The sequence below is a fragment of the Girardinichthys multiradiatus genome, chromosome 6 (genome assembly GCF_021462225.1).
Source record: "Girardinichthys multiradiatus isolate DD_20200921_A chromosome 6, DD_fGirMul_XY1, whole genome shotgun sequence".
Lineage (NCBI taxonomy): Eukaryota > Metazoa > Chordata > Actinopteri > Cyprinodontiformes > Goodeidae > Girardinichthys > Girardinichthys multiradiatus.
In genome coordinates this window covers 35,640,409-35,666,086 of record NC_061799.1, presented here as the reverse complement: position 1 = coordinate 35,666,086, position 25,678 = coordinate 35,640,409, and the positions used below count along the sequence as shown (strand labels likewise).

General features: G+C 38.8%; 1 protein-coding gene across 8 annotated transcripts in view; it reads left to right on the top strand.

The window, feature by feature from the left end:
- Positions 1–25,678, top strand: part of LOC124870444 (microtubule cross-linking factor 1) — a 108,845-nt gene that overhangs the window by 44,764 nt on the left and 38,403 nt on the right. For 7 of the 8 annotated variants that reach the window (XR_007038774.1, XM_047369126.1, XM_047369127.1 and 4 more), the window contains 4 exons: positions 967–2,340; positions 11,818–11,958; positions 19,311–19,412; positions 21,203–21,424. Coding sequence is in view for 7 of the 8 variants with exons in the window: in XM_047369126.1 (XP_047225082.1) it covers positions 967–2,340; positions 11,818–11,958; positions 19,311–19,412; positions 21,203–21,424 (1,839 nt within the window). In the remaining variant the exon portion in view is untranslated. The remainder of the gene's footprint in view (positions 1–966; positions 2,341–11,817; positions 11,959–19,310; positions 19,413–21,202; positions 21,425–25,678) is intronic. The other variant, XM_047369132.1, reaches the window with a different exon arrangement.

The following is a 25,678-nucleotide window of genomic DNA, read 5'->3' as shown; positions in this document are numbered from 1 at the left end:
CACAACCTTTAATTACAGTACTCTTATTCAGTGGGGTAAAATATCCTATGTTAAGAATTTATTTATGTTTTTTTTTTTTTACAAAAATCATCGGTGCCACAATTGGCACCTATGCTGTGCTTTGTTTCTGTATTATTCAGCTGGGACTCTAATGGTTATGGAAGCGGGTTGATTTTCTGTATGACGAACCATTTCTGTGTAGATTTTACCAGATGTTTGGAGTTTGTTTGGAGTTTATAAGACCAAATGACAGCTTCCAGAAGACAACACCAGATTTTTATTTTATAATTTTATTTCAAAGCCTCCATGAAGTTTCCAAGGATATTTGCCAGAAAAACAGGCCCACAGCATCACAGATCTTCCACCATACTTACGAGTGGCAATGAGATGTTTTCCACAGATTCATCCCTTGTTTCCTTACAAACCCACCTGCAGTGTTTTTTGGCAGAAAAATAAAATCTCATTTGAAGTCTCATTTGACCAAAGCCAACAGTTTCTGATAAAGTCACAGTAGAATCACTTGTTTGTTAAGGTAGGACAGAAAAGGAGTTTTTTTCGGGTGTTACTCTCAGACACCTAGTTGACTCATAGATGGAGGCTAATGGTTCTTATGGAGTCTTGTTGATCCGAAGATGTCCCTCTTTGCTTTGGATATATTTTTTACCTTCTTTGCCGTCCTCCTGACTTTGTGTGATGGCAAGATCGTCCAGCCTTGTCATGGTTCCAGTTGTTTTAAACCTTTTTAATGACTGCTTTGACTGTAAATGTGGGTATATTTTTGTGAAGATCTATTTTTTTCAGCTTCTCAAAAAGCTAAGCTGTTGTGTTTATTGTTTGCCTGAACCAATGAGCTTGGGACTGAAAATGCAAATTTGAAAAGGTTTACTCTAACTCTTTATGGTGTTGTTTTTGCCAACAATATTCCAATAGTCTAAAGTATAGCCTCGTCTGTATTTACCTATGCAGGAGGACAGCGCAGACCTTCGGTGCCAACTCCAGTTTGCCAAAGAGGAGTCCAGCCTCATGAGGAAAAAGATGGCAAAGCTGGGTCGCGAGAAGGATGAACTTGAACAGGAGTTGCAGAAGTACAAATCCGTTTACGGCGACATTGACAGTCCCCTTCCCCTGACCGAGTGCTCAGGCGGGGGCCCTCATACGACACGAGAAGCCGAGCTCCGACTACGCCTGAAGCTGGTGGAGGAAGAAGCCAACATTCTGGGAAGAAAGATTGTGGAGCTGGAGGTGGAGAACCGCAGCCTGCGAGCAGAGAATGAGGACATTCGCAGTCAGTACGAGAGAGACTGTTTTGGACGGGAACCTTTCTCCAGCATGCCTTCGTCTCCATACGGCGGTGACCCATTAGAGTCTGTGGGTGAGCTGCGTCGGCACCTCCAGTTTGTCGAAGAGGAAGCTGAACTGCTGCGCCGTTCCATCTCTGAGATTGAGGACCATAACAGGCAGCTGACATCTGAACTCAATCGCTTCAAGTTTGGCCCCAGCAGCAGCTCCGGACTTGCCAGTGAGGAAGGCGGTGAGGGGGGATTGTTGAAACCTGGTAATGGTTCCAGCAGTGGGATGATGATGACGGAGGAACTTAAATCAGCCCGGATGCAGATCAACGAGCTGAGCGGAAAGGTGATGAAGCTGCAGTACGAGAACCGCGTCCTCTTGTCCAGCGTCCAGCACAATGACCTGGCTGCGCACCTTGGCCTTCGCACTGGCAGCCCCCGAGATAGCGATGCGGAGAGCGATGCAGGCCGGCGAGAGGCTGCTGAAGAGGAGGAAACGGGGCGACTTCTCCTACAACCAAAGAGGGAGGGTCCAATTGGGGGAGAGAGTGACTCTGAAGACCTGTTTGAGAAAACAGGGACCACCTCAGGGTTAGGAAGCATTAAACCCTCGGATGGCCGTGAGCTGAGCGCCACTGAGCTCGCCAATCGCAGAAGGGAAGAGCGGGAGTCGTTCGCCAACGTGAAACGAGAGGCCGACAGGCTGGGGAAGACCGTAGATCGTCTCATCACAGACACAGACAGTCTGATCTTTGAAGGTAGGCTGCTGGTGACCACAGGGGAAAGCCTCGAAGGAGCAGCCATATCTGGATCCAAACCAGACACTCAAGTACTGGACACCATCAACAATCGCATGAAGGCATTCCGTACAGAGCTCCACATCTTCATGGAAAAGCTGGACTATGTAGGAGACAGGCTGAGAGAAAGGACAGACGATTTATCTCCAATGCCGAACCTTACGGAGTCCAGCAGCTTCTTGTCTACTGTTACCTCCATGTCGCGTGACTCTCCCATCGGCACCTTCGGAAGAGACCTGGTCACAGACTTCCAGGTTAGTTCAAGACATTTGTGTCAACTTTTCCACGGTCTACTGTTGTATTCTTTTAATTTTTTAGCTAATTTTTTCTTTCTTTTGTTGTTTTATTTCCTTGTAAAAACAATTAGTCATCTTGGCCAGTTAGATGTAAAGGGAAAACTGCCTCAGTGTTCTTGCTTACTCTCTTGAATTTATGTAGTTTTTAACCTTATTAAGATAATCTCAACATTAGACAAAATCGATTAGTATCGACTAGTTTAGCTGCAGCTCAAGCCAGATATATAGAAAACGATGGTTAAAATCATTTTGTGCAATTAGAAATGTAGGGATACATTTGTGTCTGTATTAAATGTTCTCAAGTGTTGAGTCATTAGTGGACCAATTAAGGCCAAAATTAACTAAACGACAAGCCTGAATCAGCAGTGTCTGTAAAAAAAAAATCAGCTCTAATTTAAGATGGTGGCAACAGCATGCGGCACCCTGCACAGCTGAGCCCGTCAATGGGAAACTCATCAATTGGAGGCATATTAGACCGAATAGATTGTCTAAAATATTTTCAAGACTTCCTTATATAAAATTATTTAATGACAGTTACAATAGTGTTAACTCAATTGCAAGATATGATTGTGAAATTTTTGAAAATGTGTTAGTTTGCGACTATTTTACAGTTTGGCAAGGTTTTTTTTCTCCCCCAATAAAGAGGTACCAAACCAAAAGACTTTCTTAAGGGTTTAAGGGTTTCTTCCACCAAACCAATTCCAGTGCTAAACCAGCGCTAATGTTTGCTTAATACTAGTTATTTACCTGTGAAACCACTAGCTCTTCATTACTCATTGAATATAGCACCACACACAAATTAATATGCAGATAAGCCAGGTTGCCATGGATTTTTGGACATTTCAAAAACTGTCATGGCATGAGCGTCACAACTGTAACATACCATATAAACTTCACATATGCGCCATTTTTAGTGCCCCTCACAGGTAGCAGCAATGACCCAATGATAATATAATTTAATCTTTTAATACACAATGCAGACCAGGTCTTCAATGAGGAAGAATTTCTCTTTGCCACACAAAAACTGCCATCAAGTGTTTTTGACAACTCCAAAAGTCTTTTACATTTGTGTTTTGTGGAGGAATTATGGCCCACTCTCCTTTGCTGAATTGTTTTAATTCAGCTGGATTAGAGGGATTTTGAGCACTCTGTTTAAGGTCATGTCACAGCAACTCAATTGGATTTAAATTTGGTCTTTGACTAGAGCAGTGATAAGCCTCGATTAATTTTTTTTCTTTGGTGTTTGAGCCATTCAGTGATGGACAATGGTAGGACATAATCTTTGGGATTTTCTGCTAGGGCAAAATTCATGGTTCTATCATTTACTACACGTTGTTTAAGTCTGTATGCAGCAAAGCAGTCCCAGACCATCACACCACCACCACCATGTTTGACTGTCAGTAAGATGTTATTTTTCTGAAATGCTGTTAGTTTTACGACAGACCTAGCAGGATGCCCACCTCTCAAACATTTACACTTTTGTCATTAAAAAAAAAACATTATTTTCTAAAAGTCCTGGAAATCATCAAGATGTTCTTTGCAAATGTGAGGGTGGGCCTTTGTGTTATTTTTGATCAGCAGTAGTTTTCATGTTGGAGCTCTCCCATGGATGCAAATGTGATTGCTGTCTACTTTTTCTGTGTCAGCCACACATCCATTCAACATATTCTTTTAAAAACTCTCTTTTCTGCCATTATGGCAAAACGTCCTCTGGCTTTAGACAGGGATGGACTACAAGATGATGTGGCAGCTATTAACCATTTATCGAAGACCATATCAGATTTTTAAGGTGTGCCTCAAAAATCTCTATTTGCTTCAGAATACATATTCCCTCTGAAAAACAGTAAAAAGCTGTATTGTATTGTATTTAGGTTTTCTGTGTCTAAAATATGATGCCCTTTAAGAATCAGCTCTTACACCTGCCCTGGTTTAGCTCTGCTTTGGTGGAAAACCCAAATTAAACTAGTTTGAAAGTTTGTGCATTTAACACTGCCTCTGTTCAGCAAGAACAACCAGACCAAAGAAACTATGGAAACACAAGGCTGAATTTGTTGTAATTTTGTTAATGTAGCTTTAAAGCTCAGTCACTGCCTTCAGAGGTTCTTATTATGCTAGAAAAGATTTCACCATTCTTTAGGTTTAACATTTATTTAACAGTATTGCAGGGGGTGATTCCAGGGCTGTTAATTTGCTTTTTAAAGCTTTTATCACTCTTCAACTAAAAGTGATGGTGAAGCTGGGTTGGTATCTTTCAAAGTAAAGGTATGTTAGTGAAAAGCAAAACTTTATAGTATGTTTTCTTATAACAAGGTCAAATGAAACCTTACATTAGCCCAGATTTGGAACTGATTTCCTTCAGTTGTTGCTCCCTGGTTTGTCTGCTTAGTTTAACCCAGTTCGTAATACCACAGCGTTAAACAGTGTGTTTATGATTCTATGATGTAGGTGCTTCATTAAATAAGAAGCAAATTCTACCAAGTATAAAACTGGCCAAACAGTAGAAAGAAAATCACGAAATGTGTCCCTTTTTATAATTAATGAAATAGCAAGACCAATTCCTGCATTTTGCTGAAACAAAACCAAGAAGAAGACATTTCTGATTTACTTTTAAGCACTTTTCTAGTATGATTGTGTATCAATTTAACTTGAATGAATAAATTTGCTCACTTGAAACATATGTGATTTCACAGAAGTAGTGACATCTTCTTTAGTTTTTTGGATACAGAGGACTAATTTACAATGAGCCTCTGCTTATAAATAAATAGTTAATAAACCAGTGAATAATCTAGCTGTAGCAGGTTTGTCAACAAAAATGCCATTTTAAAATTTCACACTTTTCTAGATTCAGATTTCTATTTTCTTTTAACAGTTTTTCCATAATTCTGGATATTTGAGTACAAAACAATTAAAACTGGATTTATAAGCTGGATCTACCTAAAAATATTTAAACAACACTATCCTGGAGTTGGCCTCTGATTCAGTAGAGGGCAAAAGTCTTATTTCACAGTTTTATGGAGTCTGGACCATCTTAGATCAGCTATTCAAAATCTAAAATACCTGGACCTTTCAAATCTGACCTTAATTATTCTACATCATTTAAATCATATTTTGTCATATGTAATTTTTTGTTTGTACAAATAAAAATAAAAAAACAAGACAGCATAAAGGTTGTACTTGCCATCCAAACCTGAACCAGCCCGAAAACCAAAGGATCCATTTAAAACTCTCATATAGCAAGGTCTTTTTTGATATTTTAATAAATGTGGATTTATCTGTAGGGTTTTTTTTAGACTTCAAATGATTTAGCAAGTCATAGATATAAATCATACTTTTAAAATGGATCAAGATAAAAAGGCTTTTTTTTTTCTTTTGTATTTATTTTTTTAGTAAAATGAGGAAAAAAGTCTGGAAACTCAAACATACTCTGTTTTATTTTCCTGTACTTATACAACACGAGAGTTATAATATACAAACAGCACAGTACGTTATGTACAGTACCTTGGTTTTAAAATCACACTTCGGTACTTATCTCAGATTTAAATTCATGGTTTGGTACATTTTCCGTATACTTCAATCAGGAGAATAAAACAAAAATGTATAAATATGTTTTTTTGCTTTAGTTAGCTGTGTACGAAGAATACTTAAGTTTTACAGAGGCATTATGGTGGTTAGGGTTGCCTTGGAGGAGTAAAGCTGCAATAATACCTGAGAAACCTCTCTTGACAGATTTTCATGTCTGATACTGTAAAGATGCCCACAGCATTTGGGCTGATTGAATGCTAAAGGCAGCTGGATTTGGACTTTAGTCTATTTTGATGTTGACAGAGTGATGTAGATAGAGTGACGTTTACCGAGCAACATCGAGAGAGCAACATTAACATTGTTTCAGGGGAGGAATTAAGTTCACTGTAGAGAGAGCTACGTATCTTATAGCTGTTAAAAAAAAAGCTGACATAAAACATTTCTTCCGTCTGCCCCACGTTCTCCATCGTCAGCTGAATAGGAAACCCTAATGTTCCCAAATAGCGATCTTTAGTGATATCTCTGTGCTTTGATTTCATGTCTTTTTTTAAAGTCGCACAATATAACGTAAAATTCTGCACTTTGGCTCCATACATTAACGTCCTGCATTTGTTTCAACACATAGAGAACTTTTTTTTGGTACACGTGCTTCCAGAACCGAAAGGGCTGTCCCAGACATTTTCGGTACGAATACATGCACCATTACACCTCTATTATTCGAACTTGGTAAATTATCAATTCCATCTTCATACTTTTCCAACCCTTTGAAGACTGTGTAGGAAGCCTGCAATAATACACATTTTTAGTGCGTTACAAGGCAAAGTGCTAACTATAGGCTGATTTATAAAATGTTTAGAGCATTTTATTAATAATAGGGGATGTTAACTATTCATGAATCATTTAAAGGGTTGTCCTGCTGTAATGTGGTACTAAACCTGGGGTGTTGATCTCTGGTGGCATATTTATTTTTATTGTTTAAACTGGTGGTAATTTTTCATTCGTTTTTGAATGGACTTGGAGAAAAAAATCCCCCCCAACATTGTATGCTGTTTAAAAATGTGGTCGTTCCCTGTTAAGGCTGACACAGACTGATCTTTAGTATCAGGTTGCCTCATAATAAGCCACTGGCATTGAGACCACTTCTCAGTCCCACTGCCACCACCATCGCTTTCTGCCGCTGCTGCCTTCATGTCTGCATCTCCATGCACATCCCCATAGCCAGCAGCCCTGCCTGTTTGCCTCCCTGCACTCATTGTCTGCAGCCTTCCTGCTTCCAGTCACTCGTGGAGGTGAGGGTTGGTGTGAATGCAGTAAGTACTTATGGAGTTACAGCAGCTTCTTCCATTTGGCTCAACTTTCTGGGCCTCATTGTGAATTGTTGCATGGTAAAATGCTGTGCTTTTAGCCTTAACATTCTGCTACATTATTCTGATCATCATTTTTATGCTGCATAAAGGGTTTGGCTGTTATGATTTAACAACATGCCATTGTACGTACCTGCAACTTGATTATGTTTTCAGGCACACAAACCACAACAATGTGTCAAAAATAATGTATTTAATGACAAATAAATAGTTGCATGGGGCTGTATGAGTGGCCTGTGGAAGAACCTTGCTGCCTAGCATACTGCTTTCTGTCCTTGTTTTACTGCAGCTCATTGTAAAGTCAACATGTCTGTAAGGTTTACTCCTCCAAAGCAGGTTCATTATCTCTGTGCTGCATGATCAAGCAAACATCTTTTGTTTTTTTCTAAGTCAGACTCCCATTAGAAATTAAACAAACAGCTCTTTAAACCCGCCTTACTTAGAGAACCCCCGTCTTCTTTGTAGAGATAGCTCTAAAGCTGTCTCAATGGTAATTTCTGTCCAATGACTTGTCTCTACTTTGCTCCTCCACCTGTAGGACTCACTGGTTAGTCTGGGTGAAGATGGGTGATTTAATCATAGCTACCTGCCGTTTTAATAGCTCAAAACTGCAAACGTTTTTAATAACTGTTAGATGTTAGACTTTGACCTTGTCACTGAAAGTAGCACAACAGCTACCAGTGCATTAGCAACAAGTACCTGGTTCAGAGAATGTTTGTAAAAATAAATTGATAAATGATAATTATATAATAAAAATAAATTGAATAAATTGATAATTGATTCACCAAAGGAACAGTAATACTTTTATGTATTTGTCCCTGAGAAATATTTAATATTTAACTTTGACACAAAGTTTATCTGATAGTTGTGACAAACAAACTCCAGGAAAATGTTCCAGATCCACTCCTGAATTACAGTTAAGTTCTTCATCAAAATCATGCTAGTATTTTGCATAATTTAACCCTCATTAAGAATAGAATAAATGTGTAGCATATTTTATCCATTAATTTAGCCTCAAATCTATTACTTAGATTTAGTCTCTATGCATTGACTTAGACTTGGGTTACAAAAAGATTTTAGACTTGACTTAGACTCGGGCTCTAAAGACTTCAGTCTCAACAAAAGAAATACGATATCTGTCATTTTCAGTAATATTAGATTTATTATTTTAACAATGGCTGCCGATATTAAGGAGTAGTTTCTTCACTGATCATGTGTTGCTGCCTAAGTTGTATTAGCGCACATGCGTACTCTGAGATACTGGTAGCATGCTGTTCAGTTAATGTTAATGTGTAAATAATACGTTTTTACAAAGGCATGTCCGAAGAAAGAGATTCAGATGAAATCGCTTACAACCTAGCAGCTTTGCAGATGTCGTCGTCTTCTTGTGACAAGACTAGGCCATCTATCGCTCATAGGGGTGTAATGGTACATGTATTTGTACTGAAAATATCCGGTGCAGCCCTGTCGGTTCGGTATGCACTTGACAAGAATGAATACGCTGTTTTTTTATAGCGAAACCAAGTGTGCGTTGAATTGTTCTATAGAGAAACTGTAAAAATTGACAACAAAACAAAATGGATAGAACTCCCAGTTATTACTAAATTCTGGTTTTTGGGAACTTTAATTTCCTTCATGCAGCTACAGTGGAGAAAGAAAGGTGGACTGAACTAAAACTTTATGTCACTGTACACATTTTTCAACAGCATTTAAGGACACAGCTCGCTCTGGACTTAACTGAATTACTCACCTGAAACAACGTCAAGCCGAATGGAAATATCACTGGAATTGGGGAAAATCAGCTGATGTCCAAATGGCTACCTGTAACATTGAATTAGCCCAAACGCCATACATCATATGAAATGCCAGTCAGTGATTTTAACATGCTTTATTGTCAAATATGGGCACAATCTTGTTTAAAATGTCCTAAACATCAACATTGGCCATTTTCAAGTGGTTATATTTTTCTATAATCTATCTATTCAGGCATTAGCTATGGTGACATAACGGTTATGAGAATGGCATGGCTTCCATGACAACAGACAGTGGCGGTAATGTTGACAGCACACTACAGATTAACAACTGTCAATACGTTTTTTCCTATCACCTCAAAAACAGCAAATGTGGTTTGCGATCTCGAAAATTTCTGTTGAAAACGTATAGGAAATATCACCAGAATATAGCTGTGTGCACCACAGCTAAGGCTTATTGATGAAGTTTTGTTTGATTCATTTGAAGATGAGTAGAGTTTTATTTTTTATTTAACGAAATCGTCTGTTAGTTATATATTTACTCACATATTTCTTATGTGGGTAAATAATTAATTACCCTGAGCAAGGTCCAGCTTTCAGCAGAAAATGGAATTAAAATTTATTTTAATTGTATAATTTGACCATAATTACTTTATGAAAATAATGTGCACAGAATTCCTATTTAATGAATGACAAAACTCTCTTTCACTTTTTTTAATAGTACAAAATACTCCCCACTAGCAAATGTGACCTTTTGGCTGAATAAAAGCATAGTTGCAATATGTTTTTATTACTAAAAAAGCCTCCCTAGTCTTCATTTGGACTTAAGGTCTGGGACTTGAGTCTCAGTTTGTATGTCATGCAATCAGGGGCGAAAGTAAGCCGATAAGTGCAAATAATTTGGGTAAATGATTAATCCTGTCCCTTCTGAGTTACCACACATTACCTGTAGTTATGGTAATGGTAAGCACAGTACAAATGGGTTAACTGTGAAGCATTACAGTTTACTGCCAGTAAAAGCAGTTTCCAAGTTTATCGGTGTGGTGTTTAAAGCTACCATCAAGGAAGACTGCAGCTCAGACACGGATGTCCACATTCTCTCATAAAAGCGGGGGTTTACTTTATTTGCCTGGGATGTTTGGGGTCCTATTGGGTCATAAAAATCTGTTTATGTTTGCTATAGCATCACAATAATGACCACACGAATCACACTCAAATTGAACTCTGTATTAAATTCATTTCAGTCTGAATTTAACTGAATTGAATTAAACTGAATATTTGCTCCTTCAAATTATCTAAAGTAAGGTAAATAAAATTAAACTTGTTTGAACATCCAAAAAGTTTGAGTAAAAATATCAACATGCAGGCCAACCTCCTTTTTTTTTACTTGTGTAATTAAATTGTCACAGATGTGTTGTTATGTTTCAAATTTAATTTAATTCAATTGAATGGAAAAGTGTGTTAAATTTTTGACTGGTAGTGTACATATTTAGATTGACTTATGTGTTATGTAAACACCATAAACTTTGAAGATAAAATGGAGGCAGAGAAATAAGCAAAAAACTATGCCCATGTGGATTCAAATCCAAAGTCACTTACCGCCAGCTAATAATCATTAGCACATGTTTGCAAAGTTTCAAAGGATGTAGCTAACGTGTTCCCGCTCTAAACCTCAAAATATAACTTTCAGGGAATTTTTAGATGTACATCATCAGTATTTATTCCTTTGGCGAATACTTCTTTTCTTAGACAAGAACTTTATTATTTGCGTGTAACCGTTAGCACATGTAAGCAGAGTTTCAAGGTATGTAGCAAACCTGTTCCTGCTTATAACTTCAAAATATATTTATTAGGAATTTATATATTTATTCATTTTTTTCCTTTGGTGAATGCTTTTTGTCTTTGTATTGTTAGCTAGTAACGGTTAGCACAGTTTCAAAGCATGTAGCTAACTTGTTTCTGCTCTAAACCTTAAAATAACACTTCCTGGGAATTTATAAATATGTCTCTTCTTTTCCTTTGAATGTTTTTGTTTCCTAGACAGTACCTTTATCACTAGCTAGCAACCTTCAGCACATGTTAGCACAGTTTAAAGGTTAAAATAAAACTCCTTATGAATTTTATAATGCTAAAGTCTCTCTATATAATTTGCATCATACAGGCTTTAGATGCTTTCCTTAGACTATTGCTCTACGGCACACATGGCTGTGCGCTGACATGTGTTGAAAAACCGTTAGCGTGCTAGCTCTCGCTCTGCAGTTTTCCGTGGTATTTCTCAGCTGTTGGTTTGGATTCATGTATCCCTCATTGCATGCGCTTCATAACAAGTGTTTTGCATTCTTTTCCCCCTGGTTCCCTCTCTTTGTTCCTCTTTGTGTTCCCACCAGATGTTTCAGCCCATGATTTTGTTCATCCTCATTCTCGTTCTCTTCTCATCTCTCTCATACGCCGTCATCTTTAAGTTGGTGTTTCTTTTTGCGCTCTTCTTCGTACTCTAGTCCGATTGTTCTTCTCCGCATTGTTTAGCCTGTTAGTTTATTTTTTTATATCCCCTCTCCTGCTTATATTCTTTTTCCATTTTATTCCTTTATTTTTATTTTCCCCCTGCTTGCGTTCTTTCATTGGTCCCTTACCCTATTTGGTGTCTTTTGTCTGTTTTGTCCACAATCCACTTCACACATGTCCCCCCCACCCCTCATCACAACCACTGCCATCCCCTGTACCCGTTGCCCACCCTTCTACCCTTTTACACTGCCCTGCCACCACCCCTTTCCCCTCCCTTCCCATGTCACTCACAGTCCGTTCAGAGGGATGAGCTGGAGTGGCGTCTAGGACAGGAGCGAGGCGTGGAGCCCCAGAGCCAGGTTGGGGGCCCGGCCCAGAGCAGGGGAGCCACGGGACTCACTATGTACCACAGACCCCTGGCTTTAAGAATAGAGGTCAGTGCCTCCTACCTCCTCTATATCTCCACTTCAACACCAGTTTGGGCCCTCTGCCAAGTCTTAACGCATGGATCTGAAAAGGTTTTGAAACAGATGCTAATTTCCTTTAATTGCTCCTTCACCAAAATTGTTTAGACTAAACTGTGACTTAGATGAGGGCAAGCAAAATTTTCACCTCAGAGTGAGCAGCTGTCAAATGAAGCTCCACAGGGTTTAATGAATTTTAAGTACAATTTTAAAACTATCTGAAGCATGTAATGCTTAACACGTTGATTGAAGAATGGTGTGGAGACAAATCAGTTCATTGGAAAGCTTAGTCCGGACTTTCCATTCTTTCTTATTTATTTTTAGAAAGATATATTGTAGATTGTTTCAAGACTTTTGTTATGCTTAAAACTTAAGGTTTCTTAGACGTTGCTGCTCAATACTACTGGGACTATAAATACATGCCAGGACTCTTAGGGAACATTGTCTCTTTCCAAAGCGTGGTTTATGACAGAACACACAAAGTGCTGAATTCTAAGCATGAAACTGAAGGAAAAACAGAAAATGTAGTAACAAAAAGACCAACAATTCAAGTAAAACAAAGAACCATCTAAAACTACAGTCAAGAATGTTACCTTTAATGTCATAAAATCATGCTGAGGACATTTGAGTGCTTCCTGTTAATTTTATTTTAAGTTAAATTGAAATGCTGTGAAAAAATATTTCCCTCCTTTCTGATATTTTTCTTTTTGATTTTTGTCACACTTCAGTGTTTCAGGTCATCAAACAGATTTCAGGATCAAAATTTAATTTTAGATCAGGCTTCGCCCAGATGACTCCAAAAAGTTTGTTTTTGAGTTTTATTTTTTATTTTTTTATTTATACTACATGGACTTCCTGGTGTGCTTCCGATCATTGTCCTTCGGTATAACCCAGGTGTACTTTAGTTCAAGTTCATAAATTAATGGCCTAACATTCTCATTTAGGATTTTCTGCTAGGGACCAGAATTCATACATACATCCATTGTCTTAGATTAAGGGAGTTTGGTCATGGGGGAAACAGGTCCAGGTGTTGTGATTATGAATCTGAGAATATTATTTAATATTTTAATATTTTATCAAATAATATTTCGGTCTGTTAAAGGTTGTCCTGTGAATACCAGCCTAATAAGGCGGTGGCAATAGGACAAAATAGAAAGTTGTGAGAAGAGCTCTGACATTATTGAACAGCAAAACTCTGCACACACATGGAATGAATTCACACAATTTCTTAAAATACAAGAATTTATTAACAAAAATAAGTCAACTCAAAGTCAAACATATTTCAATCAACAAACTCTTTACTATGCTAAAACAATCTAACTAAACTACCAAGCAGAATTAAAGAATAACGAAAATTAATGGGCTATGTACAACATAAACAAATTCTGATTAAAGATGGTTGAAAACCATGACCAAAAGAGTGATGCAACATTACCATGCAATGTTTATGTTTGAGAACCAAGGATTATCTTGAAGAACCTGGAAGTTATGTTAGTTATGTTAGTCTTGGAACCAACTTAGGCAGTAATCAGCAAACGTTTAGACAACCATTCACAATGCAAGATGTTTTAAAGAATGATCTGCTGAATAAAACCAACCTTCTGGATGACCATTTCTCAACGGTGTTTAATTAGCTGCCTTTATTTATTGAAATAATATTTGAAGAAATATTATTAAGAGTATTTTGGAAAAGAGCCAAATCTTTCTGTAGAAATGGTGCTTAATGGTGTTTACTTAGTTATCAGATTTAGTAAAATAATGTGTAGGGACACATTATTTACTACCTTGAAAACTAACAACCTTTCTGGGTAAATATTCCCTAGCAGGCAAGCACGTGTCCTTACCTGTTAGCAGTTAAAGCTAACAAAAGAAGCTGATAGAAGCTTCTTTTGTGTGTTTGATTCTGGTGCGAAGCGCACCAGAATCAAACACACACCTTTAAAAATACCGTCAATAAAAGGGTTCAAATGCATAAGCGCGGACGGCGCGTTATGGCCGATCTTTTGTGTTAAAATTACCCCTTTAAATAAAGTTTGTCTTAACTTTAAAAACACACAAACACAGAACACAAAGCTGAGCACGTGCTGAGCAGATCGTCTGCTAGCACCAAAATAGCAGAGTTCAACACAAACAAAACCAAACTTCATAAAATGAAAAACGTTTAGATCATTTCATTCTAAATATCTCTCTATTACTCTGCCCAAACCTAACCTCTGAACCATGCTAAGGAAAAGCTGTCCAGGCGACGACAAAGTTTGAAGAAAGCTCTGTGAACGAAGGGTTAGCTTCCAGCTAACCTCCGGAGCAGTGGCTGGGCGGCCCGTTCTGTCCGCTGACCACACTGCACGTTACCACGTGATGAGGCTCCTATTGTCGTCCTTTTAGACCGGGAAGAACCGCTCCACTCTTTGTAGAGACAGCGTCTCATCAGTACTTATCTTGTGCATATGATCGCGTAATCTTATGACACCCTTGGATCCAGTTTGAAGAATTTATGTCTTTTTGCCAGCAAAGAGACATTAGCACGCTGTCCCCCCTATCCGGTCCCTCTGGAGGGCGTATGGAAGAGGCAGGATGTAGCAAGAGCGGTGCTTTTACTTGGACAGTTACGTCACAGGAAGTCCGTAGTTACTCCGTTTCTTGGCTGTGCCGGAAGTAGGTTAATGCAATTTATTTTGAAAGTTCCAAGCAGTGTTGCCAGGTGTACGATAATTATCGTATTTGTACGATAATTTTGCTCTCTGTACGATGTACGATCAATATTCCTAGTAAAGGCCAAATGTACGATAATTTGACCATTCCGTGAATGTGTGGTTGTAATCAGTCGTCATCAGCCTATCGCCAAAGTCTGTCTGAGTTTTTTTGTGAACCTTGAAGGCATCTGTGTCCGGATTCGGAAACAAATGCTGGAAATTCCAGCCAATCGTGCTTTTCTAAATGTGATCTACGTGTGACGTGATGCGTTGGCCTCAGAACAACGGCCATGATTGGCTGAATAGTCCACTGCGCCCGCCCATGATTGAAGAAAAGAAAAAAAGAATAGAAGAAGAAGCAGAGCCCGACACTGTGGGGCTGCAGCTGTTGATAAATCCTTTCCGTTCTGACGCCACAAAGCTGCGAGTTCCTGTTAAACGCTATTCAACACATCAACAGACTTGTTATTTTGGTTATGACGAGTGTACGATAATTTCCCTCAAAATACGATAATTTTATGTCTCTAGTACGATAATCCTACATTTCTCACCTGGTAACACTGGTTCCAGGAAAGTCTGTACTGGATCTTTCATGTTGTTTCCATGGCTGTGGGTCCCAACACAGGGATGAAATCCAAAAATCCCACTTCCTGCCAACATTTTTCTGCTCATTCTGGTGGAGTGCAAGGCAATCCCAGGCCTCAAGGTATACATAGTCCCTCTGTGAAATCTGGGTCTCCCTTGGAGTATCCTCATAGTGGGACGTACTCTGTAAACATAGAAAGGGAGACACCTAAGAGACATTCTGATCATATGCCCGAACCACCTCAACTGCTACCTTTCGATGCGGAGAAACAGTGGCTCAACTCTGAGCTCCCTGCAGAGGGAGCTCCTCAGTTTATTTCTAAGGCTGAGCCCGACCACCCTAACCAGGAAACTAAGTTCAGTCTCCTGTATCTTGGCATAAAGACTTCAGCATCAATGTACAGTAGAAAAAAATTGCCCATGACATATTGACCCTACAATTAATCGTAGATATTCAGAGTTTGCTAATCGGAGCTGCTAAGAATAAAATAGCTGACATGTTTTTTGTTAAACTTTTAGGATTATTGTTATTAGTAGTAGTGGTAATATTAGCTTGCCTGTCATTTCCTCCCTTTGCTATTTCATACTTTTCCAGTTTTAGAAGTTTTACTTCCCAAATTTTTCAGGTACGCAAGGGAGATGTTTCCTACTATCTACTTATAGTCTACTGTAAGGAAATCAGTAAAACCTACCAGCAGGAGGCTCCTCAAAGTAATTTTGATTTGGTCCAGGATCATAATCTCTCATATTTTCATAAATCAGCTGGCCCAAACAGGGACCTGAATCACAACAATAAATAAATAAAAGTTTTTCATGTGATATATAAAATATAAAATCTTAATTCACAAATAAATTAGCTATACAATTAGAAATTATTTTAGGATGTGGAAAGAGAAGCGGAAGATATGCAGCAAATGTCCTGAGACTGGGAATCGAAGCCAGGATAACTGCGTCCAGGGCTATAGTCTCTGCACATGGTGTGCCTGCTCTACCAACTGAGCCACCCAACGCCTCACATTTAACATGTTTTTAAGAATTATCTTGATACTTGATCAAAATATTTTATAATTCGATATGCAATGATTAATTACACAGTTTTATTAATTTTAATTACATGAGTGTGAAATAGGAGTAGATAGGTACCAAATGGATGTCTGACTTGACCAAAGAGGGACAACTTAAAAAAAATTTATTTATATTACTATTCCTATCAAATATTTTTGTACCTCAGATATTTATTGTGTAATTTCTAAAGGTATGATTAGTTTCTGATAATAGTTCAATCTAAATTTGATTTCCCTTTTATTTTAAAGGACAAAAATAGTTCAGTTCTCTTATAAAAACAAATCTCCTTAAAGTGCATAATGTTTGGCGACATTCAAGCAGCAAACAACAACAATCTCATCTCTGTGGAGAATGTTTCTAAAAAAGTGTATGCATAGGAAAGGTGTACATAAAAAAAGCTTCAGACATGTCAAATCAAATATCAAAGATGGAATGTATATTTTGTTTGGGAAGAAAAATGCGTGTATCCATTGAAAATGTACATAATAAACTAAATAGCATACGTTTGCTTGTACACACGTTTTTGTGTTTTTTGTCAACTATTTTACGCCAAACATTAACATTTTTATTTGTTTTCTCCCATTCATGTCATACACGGAACGACTGTTTGGACTGACATAATGAGAAAAGAAATCGACCCAGATAATAGCGAAAGAAAGGTTTTGGTGACACGTTTTCATTTGCAGTAGTTTTGTTGCTGATTTATTGTCCTTCATCAACAGCATGATGGTACCAGCAGCTGTGTACAGCAACAATGTGTTGCTGATGTGACCTGTGTGACTTTTGTTACCCTTTATGATATCAGAGCTGAGTCTGCACACACTTCACCCTGAAGCGATGCCCCCTGGCTCCGGTCCACCACTAGCAGACACAGTTTCCACATTCAACGGATTAAAGTCAGTGTACACACACAGATATGTCACAGAACAGTTTTAAATACACATTGTGCACCATATATCGCAGATCTCTTTTTTTAAGACTTGGATTTATATACTCTGAGGTCATTCATAATCACTGCCTCATGCTTGTGTTTATAGAGAAGCTGCCGGTTGTTATGTAATGCAGAGTACTGGCAGTGGTGATGCGGCACATTGCTGCTGTAGTCACAGTTATAGCACATTCATGTGGACTTTTTGCTCATCCTCTGTGCTTTCAGCAGCAGCCTAATCTGTAGGGTGAAATAAATGAATGGGTGAATGAGAAAGCAGCTTGGATATGGCAGGATTAGCACTGCACAGTCAGCATGAGTGATTTGCATAGCATTTGACATTGGGCTGACAGAGAGGTGATGCAGGGTCAGGACAAGCTGAGGAGCTCAACTTACTGTTGGAGCAAACTGATGAGGTGCAGCATTGGAAATAAAAAATATATATATATTTAAAACTGTGGTTCCAAACTGTTCCTGGGTGTTTTAAGAGGGACAGGCAGGTTGTGTTATTACTGATTTCTGAGACAAATGATCACAACCAGACTCATAAATATGAGCATTTCATTCCCATATGTAAGCATTTCTGATATATAAGCAAACAGGAGAAGTTCCTGCTCAAGCTGCTTTATTCGGCCTATGTTATTAAGATTATCTTATATGTGTCGCTGCATTCAAGAAGGTAATATCATCAAAAAGGTATTTTTAATTCAAGAATGAAACATATAGCTTCATTACAAACAGAGTGATGGATTTTAAACACCCCTTAATGATTTTGGATTATAGCTAATAAAAACCCAAAATTCAGTTTCTCTGAAAATTAGATTACATAAGACTAATAGAACACAATTTTTAAAATGTCCATGTAAGATACAGTATATGCATCCGATACTCTACGAAGGCTCCTTTGGCACGATTTAATGCATCAATGCAGTGTGCCATGGAGATCATCAGCCTGTGGCTCTGCTGAGATGTTAAGGAAGGAAAGTGTGAAGTGCTTTACATTTTCCATGTAGGCGACTGCTCTGACTTTGGACTGGAACAACAGCAGCAGATCACGTGGCTTCTCAAATCATCACGGATTGAGGGTATTTAAAACTTGACCTCGAACAGCTTGGATTCTGTGCGTCTCCACTCTTCCTCAAGACTTTGGGACCTTCATTTCCAAATGACATTTGTTTCTTCTAAAAAGAGGGCTTTGGACCTCTGAGCAACTGTCCAGTCATTTTTCTCTGTAGTCCAGGCAAGATGCTTGTGTCTCTGGTTCAGAAGTGGCTTAAAACAAATAATGCTACACTTATAGCCCATGTCCTGTATACACCTGTGGTGACTCTTAAAGCACTGACACAACTGCAATCAAAACCCTGTGAGTCGTAAGCTCTTGAATGTCTCTTCTGCCACAATTTTTTCCTTCCACTCAACTTTCCTAGATACACTTCTCTGTTAAAATCCAGCTTCTTCAGGAATGGCCTTTTGTGGGTCACCCTTCTCCTGGAGGGTGTCTTACTGTCTGCAGGACAACTTTGATGTATGCAGTCTTGGCCTACACAAAACTGCAGTCTCTCTGATTTTAAAATCATTTTTATTCGCCTTGTTTAATATTCACATTTTCTGAGAAACTGAATATTGGGATTTTATTAACTGCACACCATATTCCTCAAAATTAACAGAAATTAGTGCTTGAAATATGCCACTGTGTGAGTAATGGCACCGTATAACAGGAGTTTTGCTTTTTAAATTGAGTTACTAATTATACATTTACTTTTCAGTGATCTTTTAACGTAACTTTTAACAATACAATAGGGATTATATTAATTTGGTGAAACCTATTAAATCTTAAATCACATAAAACTAAAACGAGTAGCTGAAACAAGTTTCCCTCTGTTGGGGATTTCTTTTTCAGTGAATGAACCAACAAAAACAAATAAAATCAGGAAGAAAAGCCTTCCCTTGACACACTAGGTTGACTTTCAATCACAGCCTAAGGCATGTAAAAACATTTGCATGGATCATATTAATATTTTTTTAATTTTTTTACCATTTTGTGGGTTCAGCACCGAGACACGACTGCTTCTGAGGTCCAGTTTCGTCTGGATCACGAACGACGGGTGAGAGCTCTGACGGAGGAGCGGGAGGCTGTCAACACCCTGCCTCAGGTACACAAGGACAGTGCAGTTTAACTCCTTCAGATCTGTTTCACCGCAGAGATTTGGACTTTAGTCCGACAAAGCAAGGCTGTTAAAGAACGCTTTATTCACAGGTTGAGCTTTTTGGACGTTTTACAGTTAATAACAGCACTTTAAAAGGCAGGAGAGCAACTGCCTTTTTCTATGATGTTCACTGTTTTGTCAACAGTTTAACTCAGCTAGTAAAAGGCATTGAGTTCAGTTGAGGTGGTTCTGTATAGTTTCTTTTAACTTTTTTCAATTTATATTTTATCTGTCATTGGAAGTTATCTTTTAAAATCTTTTTTAAACCTGGTAAAGCATCAATGGTTTTGAGACCGTCGTCTTCGTCCCTTCTATCAGTGCCCCTTTCCAGTCTGATTACTGTGAATAAAGGTTCCGAAGTCTAAAGCTATTATTATTACGTAGCTGCTGGTGCTTTATGTTGTTGTTCAATAATACATTTTAATTCAAAATGTTTGTTTAAATACTGTGAAACCTTTTAACCCGTGGGTATTATACCCTAAGAATCTGTCCAACCCAGGCCTAGTTTGGCTGTTTAATGTTATTTTTGTTGTCACGCTCCTCACCTCAAAACAAAGCACACTGCATGATGAAGAGTTTTCTGGATAGGCGTAAAACTGTGAGTGAATGATGACAGAGAATCAAATGCAGACGGGTAAATATATTTATACTCATTAATCACGATTTTAGTCATCATACCTGGAATGATACTTGATATAAAAAGTTTTTTATATTGGCCAACCCTCCCTAAAAAGAGATCTCACATCTTAGTAAGATCTTCCAAGTTAAATAAAAGCAAACTGAATACCACCTACTACTGTTTTTAAATCAGAAACTGTCTCTATCTTGAATTAGGTCTTTTATAAATGTCCTTATGAATCTGCAGTGAAACGTCTTAGCTTGTCTCGTATGTTGGTGTATCTAGCCACACAAAGACAGCACTATATTAGTATAGATTCTCAGTCATCCAGGACATGGCAATCCAAAGTGCTTCATTAGAAGCCAGCTGGGCTTCTTCTCTTGTCTATTGGAGACGTTTTACTCCTCATCCGAAAGGCTTCTTCAGTTCCGAAGACAGTTGGAAGTAGCAGGCCAATAAGTTGTAGTTAGAACAATCACACTAATAGGGGCAATAAGGTCATTAAAGAGGCAGTTACCCTCTGTATTTGTTCAGATAGACCAAGTATTGATCCATACAACCAATATTTGGGTTGTTGTTGCTTCACGATCCAAACATGTGCCTAACAATGCCGTTTTAACTCAAAAGACATCGTCAGGGACACGTTTGGATGGTCAAGCCTTCTAATTAAGCACTTAGGATGAAGACATGAAGAGCATTCAATGAAAGATCAAGTCCTGTCAGGTGTAAAAAGTGTGTGTGTTGCTTATGATGCATCGCTGATGCATTCCAAACAGGATGAAGGCTGTAAAATCTGCAGCAACATAAGGACAGGGCAAGTGATTTATTAGTGTGATGTCACTCAGATATGCAACATTGCAACAGGGATATTTGTGTTTTGTTTCTGCAGCTCTTTCTGGAGGTTTAAACATGATTTTAACTAAGCACCACAGTGGAGAAGGCAAAAAACTACAGCTTTAAAATTGTTTTAGAGAAGATTAGGTGAGAACTCCTCTGATTTTAGTGTGATATTTGCCTCTAATATGTCTAAATGCGTATCTTTTATGCTGGTTTATGATTTAATAAAAGCTTCAAACCTGATCTTTCCTTACTATACATCAACATTTTCCGGTGGCAGGAGGAGCAGCGTTTACGTCTGGAGGCACAGCGAGAACGTCTGGAGCTTCAGGGCCTTCAGAGCCATGAGGCGCCCTGGGCTCAGGAGCAAGCCCTGCTGCAACAAGAGGTGCGCCTGTTCAGACGCAACACCATCATCTTCTACATGAAGCTCAGGGGGATCCTTCTGCACTGGAGGCTCAGCTGCAAGGGTGACTCAGGAGATGAGACTGTTGTACCCAATGTGAGTCAGGCATTTTTTTTCCTTCTAAAAGATGAAAATGAGGATGATTATGTATCGGTTGTAGGTTTCAAACAACTGACATTGAACTATTTCCGAGGTGTATCAGACTGCGGTTTGAATTGGTCATTAAGCCCAAAGAGGTACAGCCAGGGCAAATGAGCATCTCATCTGAAATCGCTTCCAATCTGAGGGATATTTTGGCTCCACAGGGACTCGTAAAGCTGCATGTCTGATGGTTGAGTGGCTTGTCGATTCAGTAGTCGAAGTTCCCCTTCTTCTCGTTATCCTCTCAGTTTTCTGGGTGATTGGACCTGCAATCTGTGAGAATTATGTTCCGTTTTATTTAGCTTTTGGCTGAGCTTTCTCTGGAGATCGCAGAACAGTTTGCTGTTTAAATCTCAGTTGATAGAAAATTGTGTCCTGTAATTACAGCTGCACAGGACTTCGGTGCTCAGTGTGCCTCCCTTGCTCCTCTTGCTGTAATCAGTCAAAGCGACAGTTACACAAAACCGAACGCCTTGATTTAACGATCCTAAAGAATTCACTCCCATGTAGAGACTTTGTGTGTCTGCAACCACAATGCAAGCAGGAATGTTTGAAAAGGTAAAACTGTTGGTAAAAATCTGGCACAAGCTGGAGGTGCAGATTTTTAAAATGATTCAGGCGAGAACAAATGTTCTTACAATGGAAAAATTTGGATATAGAGCAAGGTATTTATCTTTTATCTACCAAATTTTTGCATTTTGTTTAAATTTATACCAAATATGACCACAAACTTTCTGGCTTTTGTCCAAAAGAAGACACCAGTTTATTTAACACAGCTAAATACAGCAAAAAAGGAGTGGCCCATATGTCTTTCTAGTTGCTGAGAATTAACTTAAAACATTTTGTACACCAACAATGCAGACCACAATTGACTCAAAAAATTTAGGAAATTGTATGTTTATCTGTTCATCAGGCAAATGTGAAACGCTTTTATATATTTCTCATCTACAGTGATTTACCAATCCCTTTTTTACAAATATCCGTCTACTTCATTTGTTTCTTAAAAATGTTGTTTTGAGGTTATTGTTAAGCAGGTGAAAAATAAAACAGTCACAATAAAATAATTTTGATCTTTTTAATAATAAAATTATATAATCTAATATTCACCTTGACATTTCTGGTCACCTTTTCAAAGGTTTTGGACACCACTGTCCTTAGTTTTACTTTGCATCCTCAGACAGGAGTTTTAATGTGATTCTGTGACATATTTGATATGTCTCATATTATCATTTAGTTTACTAGGTATCCTGCTGGGACATCCAAGTTGTGGTTGTAGATGCTGCACCAGCAAGGAGCTGGTCTACCATAGAGGTTGCTAGAGATCCCTTTTTAGAAGTTGTTTTTTGTTTAATCACGCAGGTTTCTCTTTCTGCTTTTAGAAGAAATCACATCTGGGCCTTTTTCCTGAAGCCTGAGGAACTTCAATGGTTTCTAAAAGCACAAAAGTTTGAATTTATTGGCGATTTTCTGTCAAAATTATACATATACGGGTTCAAATATTTATATACACTCCCTCTCATATTTGGTTAAGTGTCGCATAGCAAGTTGAACCTCCATGACACACTCTTTGTACTCATCAAGAAGGTCCTGCCATAATTCTGGATGCATTTGACCAAAGGTGTTCGTTTCCTGACTTTTAAACATGGTCCATACACTTTCAATTTCAAACGCCCAATAGCCTGTTTTATCCATCCTAAAACCAGTTTTGTTTTGTTTTTGGGAACAATTCTGTCCAGGTTTCTACCGTCTAGCTGTTGATTTGAGGTGTCCTTGAAGAATTTGGATGTAGGCCTTCATTTTTATTATTCCATCTGCTCTGTGCAGTGCACCAGTACTTCAAACAGCTCCACAGCATGCTGCCGACACAACTAGCTTTGCAGTTGGTACAGTGTTAGTCAGTGTACAGGTCCTTTTCAAAATATTAGCATATTGAGATAAAGTTAATTATTTTCCATAATGTCATGATAAAAATTTAACATTCATATATTTTAGATTCATTGCACACTAACTGAAATATTTCAGGTCTTTTATTGTCTTAATACGGATGATTTTGGCATACAGCTCATGAAAACTCAAAATTCCTATCTCACAAAATTAGCATATCATTGAAAGGGTCTCTAAACGAGCTATGAACCTAATCATCTGAATCAACGAGTTAACTCTAAACACCTGCAAAAGATTCCTGAGGCCTTTAAAACTCCCAGCCTGGTTCATCACTCAAAACCCCAATCATGGGTAAGACTGCCGACCTGACTGCTGTCCAGAAGGCCACTATTGACACCCTCAAGCAAGAGGGTAAGACACAGAAAGAAATTTCTGAACGAATAGGCTGTTCCCAGAGTGCTGTATCAAGGCACCTCAGTGGGAAGTCTGTGGGAAGGAAAAAGTGTGGCAGAAAACGCTGCACAACGAGAAGAGGTGACCGGACCCTGAGGAAGATTGTGGAGAAGGGCCGATTCCAGACCTTGGGGGACCTGCGGAAGCAGTGGACTGAGTCTGGAGTAGAAACATCCAGAGCCACCGTGCACAGGCGTGTGCAGGAAATGGGCTACAGGTGCCGCATTCCCCAGGTCAAGCCACTTTTGAACCAGAAACAGCGGCAGAAGCGCCTGACCTGGGCTACAGAGAAGCAGCACTGGACTGTTGCTCAGTGGTCCAAAGTACTTTTTTCGGATGAAAGCAAATTCTGCATGTCATTCGGAAATCAAGGTGCCAGAGTCTGGAGGAAGACTGGGGAGAAGGAAATGCCAAAATGCCAGAAGTCCAGTGTCAAGTACCCACAGTCAGTGATGGTCTGGGATGCCGTGTCAGCTGCTGGTGTTGGTCCACTGTGTTTTATCAAGGGCAGGGTCAATGCAGCTAGCTATTAGGAGATTTTGGAGCACTTCATGCTTCCATCTGCTGAAAAGCTTTATGGAGATGAAGATTTCATTTTTCAGCACGACCTGGCACCTGCTCACAGTGCCAAAACCACTGGTAAATGGTTTACTGACCATGGTATCACTGTGCTCAATTGGCCTGCCAACTCTCCTGACCTGAACCCCATAGAGAATCTGTGGGATATTGTGAAGAGAACGTTGAGAGACTCAAGACCCAACACTCTGGATGAGCTAAAGGCCGCTATCGAAGCATCCTGGGCCTCCATAAGACCTCAGCAGTGCCACAGGCTGATTGCCTCCATGCCACGCCGCAATGAAGCAGTCATTTCTGCAAAAGGAATTCCCGACCAAGTATTGAGTGCATAACTGTACATGATTATTTGAAGGTTGACGTTTTTTGTATTAAAAACACTTTTCTTTTATTGGTCGGATGAAATATGCTAATTTTGTGAGATAGGAATTTTGGGTTTTCATGAGCTGTATGCCACAATCATCCGTATTAAGACAATAAAAGACCTGAAATATTTCAGTTAGTGTGCAATGAATCTAAAATATATGAATGTTAAATTTTCATCATGACATTATGGAAAATAATGAACTTTATCACAATATGCTAATATTTTGAGAAGGACCTGTATAAGCCCTACCTCCTTTTCTCCAAACATACCTGTTGTGATTGACGTCAAACAGCTTCATCCTAGTCTGGTCTGACCATAAAATTTCTCCAGACGACATTTGGCTTGTTGATGTGGGCAGCTGCAAATATAAGACAAATTGAAACGTATCGATTTAGTAGCAGGTGCTTCTTTCTTGGTCTCACCCTCTCAGTCCATTGAAATGTAAAACTGGCCTCACTAGGGTCAGTGGCGCTGTTGTTCCAGCAGTTTCTTGTCCATGTCAGTCTTCAGTCTTAGTGGTTCCTGTGTTGTCCTGAACATCCTAACCCATTTTCTTTAATATGGGGGTTACAGATTGGGTCAGAACTAGGACATAATTAGGTGTTCAAACAGGAAAATGTTCCCAAACACACTACAAAACTGGTTTTGGACTAAATAAACAGGTTGTAATTGAGCTTCCCTAAACCTAGACCTAGATTAGAAGAAAGGACCAATGTTGGCTTGATGTAGGAACCACCTGGATGACCTTTTAAAGTTATCGTCTGATACATATCTCAGAAATGGTGAGATCTGCCATCTTCCCAGTGCTGACTGCAAATGTCTTGCTTCTGTTAAACCAATACAGAAGTTAAGCCATTCCTTCAGTGCTTATTATTGCTTGCTGATATGTTTGATATGGTTAAAAAGGCTTTAACGTAGGTTGCTCTCCTCAC